This window comes from Anabrus simplex, chromosome 9 (assembly GCF_040414725.1).
Source record: "Anabrus simplex isolate iqAnaSimp1 chromosome 9, ASM4041472v1, whole genome shotgun sequence".
Classification (NCBI taxonomy): domain Eukaryota; kingdom Metazoa; phylum Arthropoda; class Insecta; order Orthoptera; family Tettigoniidae; genus Anabrus; species Anabrus simplex.
Window position 1 is genome coordinate 110,437,047 of NC_090273.1, and position 15,536 is coordinate 110,452,582.

A 15,536-nucleotide genomic window follows, 5' to 3' on the forward strand; every position below is an offset into this window, starting at 1 on the left:
AGTTAGGGAATTTTTTTTTCTAATGTACGAATACGAGGCCCAACATATGTTCATTCCGAGTCATTGTAGGCCAAAAAAAGGTTTTATTTGTCTATTTTGCCTTTTTTGGGCGGTTTTTTTTGGCTTATAGGTCCTTTTGTTAGTTTTTTGTCTTAACGGTTTTTTCCCCAACTTTCTGCATTTGTACTGCCCATTCTCAGTTCGAATCATCATTAGTTCACCCATTACCTCTTAAAGAACTTTCTCTAGTAAGAGAGGAATTGAAATGGAAAATGAAACTGATGCTCGAAAAATACCAGGGGTATCAAATTGTGTGCAAGGTAAGTGAAGTATTCAAAGGAGAAAATGTTGATGGGAGTGAGCTTCGAAGAGGAAGATCTCATTTGCTTCAAGTATGACCCCTTAACATCCGTTGATGTGGAGGGAAGTTTCTCGATGTTTTGCAACGTGCTGTCTGAAAACCGACGACCCTTCACACCTAAGAACCTGGAGAAGAATATAGTGATATACTGCAAGGCCAACTGAGGTAAGGTTTCCGTATTGCAATTTCTGTAACCCTAGTGTGGTTAAGCCAAATATGATTCCAGTTATCTTCTTTCTTAATCTGCCTACCCTCCAGGGTTGGTTTTTCCCTCGGACTCAGCCAGGGATCCCACCTTTACCGCCTCAGAGGCAGTGTCCTGGAGCGTGAGACATTGGGTCGGGTGTACAACAGGGGAGAATAATCAGTTCCTCACCCAGGCGGTCTCACCTGCTATGCTGAACAGGGGCCTTTGTGGGGGATGGGAAGGTTGGAAGGGATAAGCAAGGGAGAGGGAAGGAAGCGGCCGTTGCCTTGAGTTAGGTACCATCCCGGCATTTGCCTGGAGGAGAAGTGGGAAACCACGAAACTCGAAAAACCACTTCGAGGATGGCTGAGCTGGGAATCAAACCCACCTCTACTCAGTTGACCTCCCGAGGCTGAGTGGACCCCGTTCCAGCCCTCGTACCACTTTTCAAATTTCATGGCAGAGTCGGGAATCGAACCCGGGCCTCCGGGGGAGGCAGCTAATCATACGAACCACTACACCATAGAGGCGACATGATTCCAGTTATACTAATTTCAATTTCTTGCTCTAGGATGTCAGTTGCGCGTTCGCTGAATTCATTTTAGGCGGAAAAAGCATTTCATTCTAAATGTTGCAAGTATTTTTTTAACAAACACGGAATTCTTTTTTGATATTATGTTAATCTAAACATATACAGTAGCCGCCCCCGTGGTGTAGGGGTAGCGTGCCTGCCTCTTACCTGGAGGCCCCCGTTTCGATTCCCGGCCAGGTCAGGGATTTTTACCTGGACCTGAGGGCTGGTTCGAGGTCTACTCAGCCTACGTGATTAGAAGTGAGGAGCTATCTGACGGTGAGATGGCGGCCCCGGTGTAGAAAGCCAAGAATAACGGCCGAAAGGATTCGTCGGGCTGAGCAGCGGTCGCTTGGTAGGCCAAGGCCCTTCAAAAGCTCTAGTGCCATAGGGTTAAAACATATACAGTATGTCTGAAAGAAGAATTATTTCATATATATTTTTTGCACTGTATGTTGTAGGCCACAAGAATTTTGAATTGTTGTCCTTCATTAAATATGTAATTAAAAGTGAAATTATGAATGAATTTGGATCGCATTTTTACGTCCTTTTTGCCAGTTTGTTTGTCTTTATTATATTTTTAGGTATTTTTACAGGTCGTTTTAGACAATTTATAGGTCTTCAGCTCCCGAGCCCTAATTAATGTTGTTGTTATTATTATTATTATTATTATTATTATTATTATTATTATTATTATTATTATTATTATTACGTTAGAAGGAGTAGATTAGTGATATAAAGTAAATGCTGATTCTTTGCTTCATCAGTCATTAGTGTGATCTTTTTACCTCTGTTCAGTAATTTGTACAACATACGTATCTGAGAATAAGATCATCATTTCTGAGTGTCGTGACCCCACTGGCTCTGCTGTAGCTACGCCATCCCGGACGATCTTCTGTTGTCCTCAGGGCACATTGGAAAGATAAACTGGTGAAAGTCTTCACTTTTCCTATTTTTCTGGTTTCAGTCCTTCCTCCTGGTCTACTGCCCTCAACCTTCCCTTCCATGATTAACTTCTCTAGATTTTCTCCAGGTCGTCTCGCAATGTGTCCAAAGAACTGCAGTATTCTTTCATTGATACGAGGACAAAGGCCTTTCGAAATCTTTAGCTCCTGAAGAATTGACGCACTTATTCTTCTTCCGGTCCAAGTAACAGGTAGCATTCTACACCAATACCACATTTCAAAGACATCGATGGTTTGTTGTCCGAAGCCTTTACGGTCCAGGTCTCACATCCATATGCGAAAGCAAACAATACAAAGGTCTCAACACGCCAGATTTTTGCATTATTAGTAATTGCTCTGTTCTTCCTGATCTTAATTAATTTCATCACTGAGACTCGTCCTAGCAAAATCCTTCTCCTTATCACCTTCTCGGAACTTCCGCGATCATTGATAGTTGACCCAAGGTAGATGGCACACACACACACACAGAGAGAGAGAGAGAGAGAGAGAGAGAGAGAGAGAGAGAGAGAGAGAGAGAGAGACGGGCTGAGTGGCTCAGACGGTTGAAGCGCTGGCGTCTGGCCCCAACGTGGCAAGTTCGATCCTGACTCAGTCCGGTGGTATTTGAAAGACCTCAGATACGTCAGCCTAGTGTCGGTAGATTTTACTGGCACGTAAAAGAACTCCTGCGGAACTAAATTCCGGCACCTCGGCGTCTCCGATGGTGATTTTAAAGGAAAATAACCGATAGTACATTAGACAGTAAACAGTTATAAACACGACCTTAACTGACACGCTAGTTGGAAAAGGTTTGTTATTCCTGCTATAGTGTATAGATTTAGTATAAACGTACTTGTAAAGCAAACATTTTATCTATCAACATAGTATATGTATTGCCACCCTATTTTAATATCGTACGTGCCTATTATTTTAACTCTCGAACTATGTACTGAGGAATGGATAGATAAGTATCTGTGTTAGCGTCATGTCACAATATTTCTTTAAAAAAATAATAACCCGCTTTGAAATGAACATTGTACATTTACATAGACATCCACAGCTTTATAATTAGTCATAATATGCGTTTTCAATCTTTTTAGTCTTCCGTCATGTAGTCAAGATGTATCGACCTATGTTATTTCCAGCTACAAAATGTTCAGCAGTAGTAGCGCCTGTTGACCTTCGTAAAACGCAGGGTATTGGGTTATTAAGACATTCTTTGTGGTATTGGTGGAACAAAACAACAAAGAACTGAACGCACCGTGGGTGACGTTTCAAGAAAGAGTTTTGCAGCACGCCATGCAATTGCATTCTCCAACTTAACGGGATGTCATTTTCTTGTTTGAAGATTATTGTTTCTTCATTTTAAATGTGTGGGATATTTTTGTTATGTGTTTTGTGTTGGTGAAAATCTCTAATATATTGTAGTGGATTCTGTAGTAATTTGTGCTTTGAATATGGATTAGATGTTTCGAGGCATAAAGGAAGATCGCACCGCATCATTTCAATATGCATGCATGTTGAGACGTCATTGTGAAGCCTGGTTGGATCCCCAACAGCTACACGATCTGCTATAGGTAGACCAAGCGTCACTGAAAAGGTGTGCCAGGGAAATGAGGAGTAAACTAGTTTCCCATTGCTTTCCTCAAGTACTATTACCTATCAGTGTTTCAAGCCCGCTGAAATGCACGCTCGATCCGAAACTATTTTCTCATATCCTATCTGTTTGTACCAGATGTCCCTATAACTCGTTAAGTTATACACATACAGACATCCCACTCTGTAAAAAATCCACAGTTTTAGCCCTTCAGGTAACTCAATGTTGAAAACACCCTTGGGATATGAGCTACGAATTTTTGGTAAATAAAATATAATAAAGCATGAGAATATTTTATTTGATTATTCCTAAAAAATACAATCCTTTTCTTAATCATTGTTATCCGGTCGATTGGATTTGCAGTTTGCCTTCTTCTACCACTACGAGAATCATTGTTATCCGGTCGATTGCATTTGCAGTTTGCCTTCTTCTTCTACCACTACGAGAATCATCGTTATCAGGTCGATTAGATTTGCAGTTTGCCTTCTACCACTACGAGAATCATTGTTATCCGGTCGATTAGATTTGCAGTTTGCCTTCTTCTACCACTACGTGAATCATTGTTATCCGGTCGATTAGATTTGCAGTTTGCCTTCTTCTACCACTACGAGAATCATTGTTATCCGGTCGATTAGATATGCAGTTTGCCTTCTTCTACCACTACGAGCGCTAATGTGATTCATTGCAGGATTTCACTTAAGCCCTTAAAACTAGCGTACATTCGGTCTGGACACTTTTCAAAATTTAAAAAACGTCCGAGGATGTTGAACAAAGAAACACATTACAGAAATAATTTTGTAAATAAGTTAATTTGGCTAGGATTTAAAGAAAAAAGAAAACGAGTCAAAAAAACAAGTGATTTTATGCTGTTTTTTCCGAAACTGCATTTAGGCCGGAAGTGATTTTCGATTTTTTAAAAAAATAGTTTAATACAGGTATCCAAGACTCACAATTTGAAACTTTTCCGGGCCCTTTAGCCCTTCACGTTTCGGTACAATTGAGGAAATTGCATAATTTTACGTTTTTCTTAGTATGGGGACCACTACTTTGTCTGCTAAGAAATGTTTTCAGCATTAAAAGATGCTTGTACGTGGTATGTGCCTTGAACGATTCATTGACGCTTAATTGCAACTCTGTCCGGCGAAGCAAGCGGCTGTTTGGAAACACCTGCCAGTACCGTCTACGAGCTTCGGGTTCATTCCGAGGAGATTCTCCATAGATTAAAATTAAGCGTGTGTATTCGTTGTTGCTGAACATACCAGCCATTGTCGGTATGTTGGCAGCAACTGTAGTGCTACATGTACTATGCGCTCGCTCGAAAATGAGGTTTACTGAAGCAAGGGGGTGCGTTAGACAGGCAGAGCCCTCCGGCCGTTATATCTTCGTCTTCTGACGTAACTTACGTGCAGACAGGGCATTCGTTACATTTATAAGTGGAAAGTACGGGGCTAGCGGGCCGCAGGAATGCTGGAGAAGATTATATGTATCAGTTTGAGATACGGAACACCCGCCCGAAAACGCTTCAGTCGCATCTTGTACGCCATCGTTGCTTTTCATAGGTTGCAAGTTTGTCAACACGTGTGGGCTCAACATGATGCGTCCCAGCCCACTTTTCACTTGATAATCGAGAACACTTTAATCACACTTTCTCGGAAAAGTGAATAGGTAGAGGATATCCCGTTGCGTGGCCACCTCGTCCGCCTGATCTGATCCCACTTGATTTCTTCTTGTGGAGTTATGGGAAGAGTCTTGTCTGCGAGACACTTGTAGGGACTGAAAACCAGCTCCTGGCAAGAATCCTCGCTACTAGTGATATTGTTAGAACGAAGCCGGGGGTATTCGACCGGATACGCCAGAACAGCCTGAGATGTTGTCATCCCTTCATCGGAGCTGGGGGGCGCTACTATGAACAGCTGTTTTACGTGTCTTCATAGCGTGTGCATGCAGTGTAGGTAAAGAAAGGTATTGTATCGCCACACAAAGATTATTAAGTTTTATTTTAATCCCACATTCGTAAGTTTCTCAAAACATACTTGTTTTATACCCGGCGACTGAGACGTTTCCGAGCCTGGACCTTGTGTTAAATTGATACATGAACCTTCATCCACTGCCCTTTAAAGTTTGCATCTTAATTACACAAACATTCTGTATATAAAATCGTCTTTCTACCCGTACTTTTTTAAATATCAACCTGATACTTGGTTTTTATACCTGACAGGACAAATATAAGCCGATGTAGAGTTTTCTTTGTTAGAGCATTAGGGGAAAATGGGTTGAGGAGATTTCATGAAACGTAGTCTGTACGTTTGGGATAAGGGTGAGTAGGATCTTAGTTATAAGTTGTTCGTGAAAGTTCGGCAGAAGCGGGACTTCAGGCGGGTTTTAAAACAAAAACTCGATGTGTCTCCTTTATAGTTGATTTTACAGCAAAACTGCTCATAACAAAATTGATTTAGAATATTGATTACAGGCTTTTTTTATTCGAATTTTTTTCCGATACAGTGAAAAATAAAAGATATTATTGGCAGTCATTAAAAGTAAGTCCAGGAGCCTATACCTATCTCTATGGAGACCACAACGGCAATATTTGAAATGCTTTATACACATCTCTGTACCTTTTGAATACTAACCTGATACTTGGTTTTCATGCCAGAAGGAAGAGTTCAAACTAAACAAGATGAAACTGCAGAGGGCCGGAGAGAGCCAGGAAATGAGTACGTCACGACAAGCCGCTCACAGGAAGAGTCTGTCCAGCTACGTGACTCAGAATCTCAGGGGTGGATAGAAATGCTGAGTGATAGTTCGGTCAAAGATGGCTACAGCAGATAGTCATTCACAATAGGGACGTGTTGCACAAAGAATGTCGTCACTAACATTGCTTATATTACGTGTTTAAAATACGATTGCACTCGGCCTTGCCAGGAACTACAGACAGATTATTACCTGGTGGTACAAAGCTGCGTGAAACCGAGAGCTTGCAGAGGGGGGTAACTACTGCTGTGCTGATCATTTGAGATCTTAACCGCAAATCAGTTGCTGTTACGAGGAGCCGGCGTGAACACTTCCGTAGCAACTAGCGAAGTGAACGTTCCACCCCTTTCTCTCACGCTGGAGCGCATGGACTTGCTTGCATACAAAGCTCATTTTGTTCGTAACTAAGGTTTTGTGCCATCCGATAGTAATCTATCTCTACATACTGCGTGTATACTTCCGGTGCTTCTTAATCCAGCTCTGTCGCTTGCTGTTCTAGTAGCGCGCAAAATATGACTGTCCAGTTAGTCAGTACCTGGTAATTCAGTGGTTCCTTGCGCTCTGACGTCGCTAGCCCCCATACAGTCAGCATGCATGCCATTCTGATTCTGCACTATTGTTGTTGCATATGTACCACTCACAAAGTCTTCTCTGTAACCCATATTTTTCTGTCGGTAATTTGAGACTCGTAGGAAGACTACTCTGTTCACTGACGTGCCCGCTGTTCGCCCCGTTGTCCTCGACCCAGAGCCATAAACAAACACTAGCGCCGCCTCGCCCAAGTGCAATCGTACTTTGAATAAGTTATGTCTCAGTTATTTTCGTGCTTTAATAGCCAAGGATGAAACAGGTTAATCATCATTACCTTGAATAGTTCCCTGCCTTTGGTCGGGTCTGATGTTGATTCTGGGACAGTGTTTTGCGACCGCATGCCCTTGCTGACACCGACCCTCCATGGGTTCTAAAAGGTCGTTCCTAAACGAACCTGGAGAACAGCGCCCTTTAAGCCGATCCTGACCTTGGGTACAGACGCTACTTGATTGGACCATCCCCCTCTCAAGAGGGCTCCTCTCCCCGAAGCCGTTGGTCCTCTCAGCATAATTTTACAATTTGGTTGGTGTCACACCGACACAGATAGGTCTTTTGGCGACGATGTGACAGGAAAGGGCTAGGAGTAAGAAGGTAGCGGTCGTGGCCTTAATTAAGGTACAGCCCCAGCATTTACGTGGTGTGAAAATGGGAAACCACGGGAAACCATCTTCAGGGCTGCCGACAGTGGGATTCGGACCCACTATCTCCCGGATGCAAGCTCACAGCTGCGCGCCCCTAACCGCACGACCAACTCGCCCGGTGTGTCAGGTTATTTCCCGTCGCTTAAAACACTCGGCGTTGAGTTGCTGGTTGCATGCCCTACTACATTACTACAGCGGGCTCACCTGGCCAGATCATTGTAAGGTACAGATTTGTTCTGCATCCATATCAGCAGCCATAGTGCATTATGAATACCATGTCTCACCTTAATAGATCTGAGCTTCAATAGAAATGGGATAGAATTGGTAAGATTCATTCCTTAGCGTCCAATATTAGGTGGCCAAATGAGACCAAACCCTGATTCACCTTGCCCTGCCAAACAACCGCTGCTTACCATGAAGGTCTGCAGATTACGAGGCGACACGTTGTTAGCGCTACAAATCATTCCGGCCATTTTCTTGGCTTTCTTGACCGAGACCGCTATCTCACCATCATTAGCTCCTCGAACCGGCCCTCAAATCCATGTACAGTAGAATCTTTGACTTACCCGTGAATCGTAAGCAGGGCAGGTCTTTTACCGCTATGGTTTTTACTGGCTATGACGTACGGCGAACATGTTCCCATTACAGAGCGATATCTCTGTTTCTTCGAATACAAACAGGAACTCACTTTTCTTATGGCAGACCATGTATCTCACAGAGGCACGAAGCACCGGTGTGCTCTAAAATCACCCTGTGCTTTTAAACCCGAGATCCCTGGCTATGATAATCAAGCTGCTGCTTTAGTTAAATGCTAATAGCTCGGTAGGTCTCACCTGTTGTATTAGCAGCCGGCTTGGAACGTGTGTGCCTTGTGTATAGTATACAAAATACACACGCTCCTCTGCGAGTGTGAGTCTTTCTTAGAACCTATTACCTTAATTAGACAGACCCAAACCACTGTACACATTTACCTCGTAACCGCATTGCTGTACGTTTTCTATCGTATAATCTCTAAAATGTTTTTGTCCTACCTAAGTGCTCATGACTTTGTGGGATGAAAAGGAACATGAAGGGGTCAGGACTCTTGGGAGATAAGCAGATCGTTCTACCTAATGTGTGGTTTTCATGAAATTTTTAGGGAATGTATTCTAAATAATAGAAAAGGCGCTCCTGAAACCTTAGTAGTCCATGAAAAAAATGAGTTCGTTTGAACATTTCAAATCCATTTTATCGGTAAATTAAATTTTATTCAATTCAAATTAAAGGACCAAAATGCATTAAAAGTATAGTGAATTTCATAATGTCTCTAACAAACTTCTGGGCGGGGAGTGTGGGGAGGGGGATATCAAAACAAGAAAAACATATTCCTTTGAATATATGTCCTACAGTACGTCGGTACAGCCCTTGCACATGGCTACTACCGTACTGAAGTCGTCCGTTTTGTTCACCAAAGAGGTCACATTTGAATGAATGAATGAATGACTGAATGAATACTCTTCTCTCCCAGTCACGGGCACTTTTGGAAGAGATGGTACAGTCGTCGCTAACTCATCAACGGCGCTTTAGACGCAATGTATGTGGTGTGGTATTATCCATGATCATCTGATCGGCCCCGACGACTGAACGGTTCAGGAACACGCTGCCTGTATTACTGGAACATGTGCCCTTAGCAGTGCGCTGCATTATGTGGTGCATGCATGATGGGGTTCCATTGCACTTTAGTTTGCTTGTACACGCCGAATTTTGGGCAATGTCTTCTCACGACAGTGGATCGGGTGTCGAGGTCCTATACATTGGCCTGCCTGGTCTCCTGTCCTTAATTTTACGTCCGGTTAACGACATCAACGACCTAGAAGAGCGTATCAGTAACGCATGTGCAGCTTTTTGGTAAGATCTTCGAGGGGCTTCGCCAGTCCATCGAGGCTGCTCATGACTGACACTTCGATGTAGCCTTTGTACATCCTGTAACTCCGTCGCATGTAACTCGGTAACAACAAATTTTAGCACATAAAATCATACGTTCATGGGGACATTTTTTGTTTTGTTTTGATTGCAGGAACCTCGATCTAACGTTCGTTACAGATGTTTATGTACACCTTGTATATGCACTGGTATATCCCAGTTCTTCTACGTCCACTTCTTCTCAGCCCCCGATGAATTAGTTTCAGCTGTTTCTTCATCTATATATCCTGCTATCATTAGCGTTATCGATACTACCACCCAAGTTTCGAAAAACTACTTTCAAAGAAATATTCTGCTCTGTTTAGGGACTTAGTTACAGTGACAGATCTTGTCAGTTGTATACCGTGTACAAATATGAAGAGGTAGATTTGGAGAGAGAAAAATAATCTTAGAATAACTACCGCTATTCCTAAAATCTATTTAAAAATTGGTTAGATTGTAGATTTGATAATTGAATACATTCTGTCGACTTCTTCTTGTACCATATCCTCATTGTATGTTGGCTGTCATCAGGGCGATCTGGTTCTTGTTCTCAACAAATCGGAAAAGTGTGTGGATACTGAGCGCATAACATTCTCGAAGATTCCGTAGCCAAGATATTCTTCTTCCTCTACTCTTCCTTCCTTCAATTTTACCTTGTAAGATAAGTTGAAGGATTCTATATTTATCACTTCGAATGATATGGCCAAATCACTGTGGAGCGTAAGGGTATTTCCCAGTAATCTCGTCCTTGTCTGGCGGACATCACCAATACAGACAATTTAACATCATAGAGGAGAGTGTATGTGTCTTGTCTTGACCGGTCTAGCTGAATTGGCTAGCACCCATTCGGAGAGTGAGGTTCTGTGCTCAAACGTCGGTCTCTTTTTATAACAACAACACAATGGTTTGTCTGTTTCAGATATCAGCCAAGAGATGGCCATCAACTCGTACGACATCGTCAGCACGCTGCAGGCTCTGGGGATGATGAAGTACTGGAAGGGAAAACACATAATCCTCAAGAAACAGGTAAATTGTTTTTTCATGTATGAATATGATCTCCCGTGTTGTTTATATGCATTGTATGTCTAGCCCTAGCGATGAGTCAGTGTTGCAGAAAATGTTTGTGCGAGTTTATCTGACTCCACGTGACAAATTCCTTTACAATATAGCACATGCTTCTTTTCTTGCTTAGAGATTAATTCAGGCTACGTATTCATAGAGTTGAACAGTAGATATGGATTACAGCTGTTGTATTTATTCGCATGCAGTCTCATTGGATTAAACTCTGATTATCAAAACTAAGTTTTTTCCATAGGTTTCAAAATTGTGTCCGTTTTCAGGAAGTGTTCACTTTTGGACGTTGTTATTTTGTCTTTTACCTCGTTAGGATCTAATTCCAGGGTAGAGATTCTTGAAAGACACAGTATTTAGTTAGTCTTGTCGCAGAACTGCACAAAAATGCATTGGATTATTTGATAAACGGACCAGGAACATTTATTTCATTTAACAATTTGAAATTATTTCGTGCATGCCATCCCTCACGAGAACAAAACTGGGGAGAGGCTCTGCTTCGGAGTTGGCTGGAGATTCCTGCCGCTACGCGATGTTGCTCTTGGAGTCCCACTAGCTGAACGCGCGAGATTCGTATCTGAGATGTTAGAACGCTTATCAACTACTCCATTGCATCGTAACACGCATGTGGTAAGTGTGGTGTATTCACGGAAGTGCCGACCGGAGTAGCTCATATGGTAGAACACTAGCTCCCGGGTCCCTTTCAGCTTACAAACAAGGTATGCCTTCCCATTTAGTCCTTTTGGATTGAACAATAAATACTCGTGGCGGTTTGATCCAACCTCAGTCCCATAAAATTTGAAGGGGCTCAGATACGCCAGCCTCGTTGGTGATAGAATTACCGGCACGTTAAAGAACTTCTTCTTTGTGTCCCATCTTCTATTGAAGTTTGGCGACCATCATAGCTATGTATACGCTGAATATTGCTACACGCAGAAGTTCTGTGTTCTGGTTTCAGTCCGTCAGGTTCTTAAGCTATAAAAGTTTTCCGTTGGTCAGTTCCCCAGTGTCCTTCCATTTTCCCTTGCGTCACCAGTTGTAGGATCCTGTACTTTTCGTTACGCATCACGAGCTGAAATATTCAACCTACGGGACAAAATTTTCGACACCTTGATGTCTCCGAAAACTGTAAAAGTAGTTAGTGGGTCGTAATACTAGTAACATTATTAGTTAGCCGAGCTGGACAAAAGGGATGAGGAATCTCAATCTAATAGCTGTCGTACGTAATATTTATTTTTCTTTCAGGCATTAGGAGGTTGCGTTCGAATTTCAGGAATGTCACGACAGTTCTGTATTGATTTAATCTTTCTTTTTAAGTTTTTTTTCTCTGAAGAGAAAGGAGCTGACTTGTAAATATGGACTGTATTTTTTTCTTCGCCGCAGGACGTGATAGAAGAGTACGAAGAGCGGATGAAGCGACGTGGATCGCAGTACAAAGAAATCGACCCGGCCTACTTGAAGTGGACACCATTTGTGGCGCCCGCCCCCGCGGGGCCCACCTGATACCCGCCACCCGCCGCTCCCGACCACTCAGTATGTGTGTGAAGTGAGCGAGCGAGGGAGCTGAAACATCTCACTACCGTCTAGAAGTTAAATATCATTTATTTTTTAATACAAAGTGCCTTGTCGCCAGGAATGTTTGAGGCAATGGCCTTACAGGTATACAACCAGCGTTCGAGTACAAATTGTTTCGCTTACTGTGTGTCGCAATGAAGTACGGCCAAACTTTCGGGACACTTTCCTTGCACGTAGAATAAGAAAATGTTTTATATGGGCGTGGGTTCGGAAACGCTGCATTTCCATGTTAGGACTTATGAATCGATACGCATCAACCTGGAGGCACTGATATATTTCTGGATTATTGCATATTTCGGGCATTTCATTTAAGAAAGAGTTTCCTGTGATATGCTGGTACATTCTGTCCCTGCGTGTTTCCCATGATTAATGTATTAAGTAGAGTTGTAGAAAATGAATTCTTATATGGAAATAAAGCGTTTCAGGACGCATGTCCATATAACACATTTTCTTCTTCGACGTGTGAGGAATGCGTCCTGGAAGTTTGGCCGTACCATAATGTTTCGTCCTGTACAAAGAGGTACTGCGTTCGAGAGAAGTTCTTCTTTTCAATTTTCAGAGAACATGCTACTATATCGATAGCAAGTTTGTTGAGACAATCAGCGCGCAATGTTAAATTTACCGAACTTTGACGATGTTGCTTTAAACTTACAACTATTTTAGAAATTTACATTTGAAGGAATCATATGCAAAGTAGTAGAAATCTTTGGATGGTCTATTTACTTGCATGATTCGCAGAGGATCGTTTTATGACAACATCCAGTGCGAGGAATTTATTCCAGACTGTTGGCGCAGAGAACATACTCACCTAACAGCCAATTCGACGACTTTCTAAAATTCTGAGATTATGATCCTCATTCAGCATCCACTCTGAGGACTTTCTTAGTGCTGAGAGAATGTTTCCCCAACATCCAGTCCAAGGACTTTCTTCTTGACTCTTCGTGCTGAGAACATAGTCCTCATCCAACATGCAGTCCGAGGGCTTTCTTTTAGAATCTTGTTGCTGAGAACATGGTTCTCGTCCAGCATCCAGGCTGAGGACCCACTTGTTGCTGACAGCATGTGCTTCACGCAACATCCAGTCTGAGGACTTTTTTTTCTAGAGTGTTGATGCTTAGAAATATTCTTCACTCAACTTCCAGTACAAGGACTTTCTCTTAGATTCTTGTTGCCGAGAGCACGATCCTCATTCAGCATCCAGTCCGAAGATATGCAGTTCGTGTTGCTCAGTCTGAGGACTTCCTTAGAGCTGAGATCATGTTCTCCCAAGTCTGGGGACTTTCTTATTGACTCCGTGCTGAGAATTTGGTACTCATCCAACGTTCAGTCTGAGGGCATTCTTCGAGACTCTTAATTCTGACATAAAGGTCCTCATCGAACGTCGAATCCGAGGACTTTGTTCCAGTCTTGGATTGCACATCGTCCTGACCCAAACATCCAGTCCGTTACAGTCTGGGTGGTGAGAACAGGGGCTTCACCAACATCCCATACACGACTGCCAGAAACATGTTTTTGACTAGAATATTGTTCTGAGATATATTAACACATCTCCCATTTGCATCTGATGATTCTGTCGAGAAAGACATTCGAAAATGAAGATATATTAACACATCTCCCATTTCCATCTGATGATTCTGTCGAGAAAGACATTCGAAAATGATCGCTTCATTCTATTGCCGGTGCACTGAATGCCTTACTCTACACGATGTAAAGGGTATTGACCAGTATAGAGCTACCTGAATTGGGTAAACACAAACCTGTGTGTTTTAATGTGTAGCATGTGCTTATATTATCTGAGTGTTCATTGGATTACTTCGGGTAGAGTTGTTCTCATATACATATTGTCAGTTGCAAGCTGGAAGTAGAATCTGTTAACATCAGATCAGAATTTAAATAGTATATTAGGATTTAAGTTTTTAAAACATTTTTATTAAATACGTTTTATATAATCGACCTTTCTAATCTTATCCGTGGTGTGTACACGAAACTCAAATTAATTGAACTAAAATATGTCATATCATAACGTCCGCTTACATGCTTTAAGCCCTGAGCAAGTTAAGTGGAACTAGATCCCTAATATAGTTGTAAGCCAGCTGGACGGTCCTGAGCCTTCTGCAACACACAAACACGCAAAGCGCTTTTTTTGCACGTATGTTTATTTGGTAGTTCTTTACAACAGTGGACGTTTAGTACATTCTTATACCTATTTTGAACAAAAATGTATTCATTAAGATATTTTCGATTCGTGACATTTTTACGTACTTTTTTTACCGTGTAACTTTGGTTAATTTCTATAGTTATATGTAACTTCCTCGATATTTTAATTTCATCTTTATAACTTCCGACGATTATCATTGTGGCTTTTAGAGAGATTCTGAAAGAGAAAGGGCAACAACGTTTACCATATGAAGTTTGAGTTTGAATTTCGTACCAGTACGAGGAAAAAAACTAGGAATATTTTTTTCGAAATTTTTAAGGCAGCTATCAAATTAGAATCGATATTCATCAAATGAGTTGAGTAAATTATTTGATTATAGTAGGATTGAGGACGGTATTAATTGCGGACAGGGTGAACGAGAAAATGTTGTTCAGGGACAAAGGAAGATTAAGACATAAAACTGAGAATAGAACTACCCTCAAACTCGTAATTTCCTAATTCCAGGTCAAATGCGCCAAGATAGGTAAAATATGTGTAGTCTTTTTCTTATATATCTATGAGTTACATCGGTGGACCAGTGGTAGAGCGTCCGACTCATGATCCCAAGGTGGCCATTTCGATCCCAGCTCAGGTGTTGATTTTTGATGGACGGGCAAAACTCTTGGCACTCCATGTTGTTGGCATGTTAGAGACTTAGAGCCACCCGGCATCATTAAATGAGCTCAGCCATATGAACCGTTCAGATGAATTTGACTTTCCCTAGTAGGTAGCAGCACTATCGGAATGTCAAAATTATTATCATCATATGCATATCTATGTCTGTAGGCAAAGTTTCCGTAGGTGAGCTTATGTGATATTTAAAATCTCCTTCATTTTCTTAAATTAAGATAAAATCTAAGACAGTTATATATAACTTGCCTCGCTTAAGGTGAAAGTGTTAGGTGAGAATCCATTCTTATGCAGATTTTCCTTCGTTAAAAACCTTCGTTTATTGGCAGTCATTTTCCGTACATCTTGTGTAGTTTGGCCTTGTCTGTTGATATTTAATCAATTATTATTATTATTATTATTATTATTGTTTATTTGCGTCAGCACTTTTGTTCCAGTATTGTTTCTGCCATCGTCTGTTGGTCACAAAAAGCATT

General features: G+C 41.7%; 1 protein-coding gene across 1 annotated transcript in view; it reads left to right on the forward strand.

Annotated features, from left to right (window-relative positions):
- Positions 1-12,168, forward strand: part of chm (chameau) — an 895,896-nt gene extending 883,728 nt beyond the window's left edge. The window contains exons 10-11 of the mRNA XM_067153506.2: positions 10,507-10,613; positions 12,042-12,168. Of these exons, the coding sequence (XP_067009607.2) occupies positions 10,507-10,613; positions 12,042-12,161 (227 nt within the window). The 3' untranslated portion in view covers positions 12,162-12,168. The remainder of the gene's footprint in view (positions 1-10,506; positions 10,614-12,041) is intronic.
- The last annotated feature ends 3,368 nt before the right edge of the window (positions 12,169-15,536 follow it).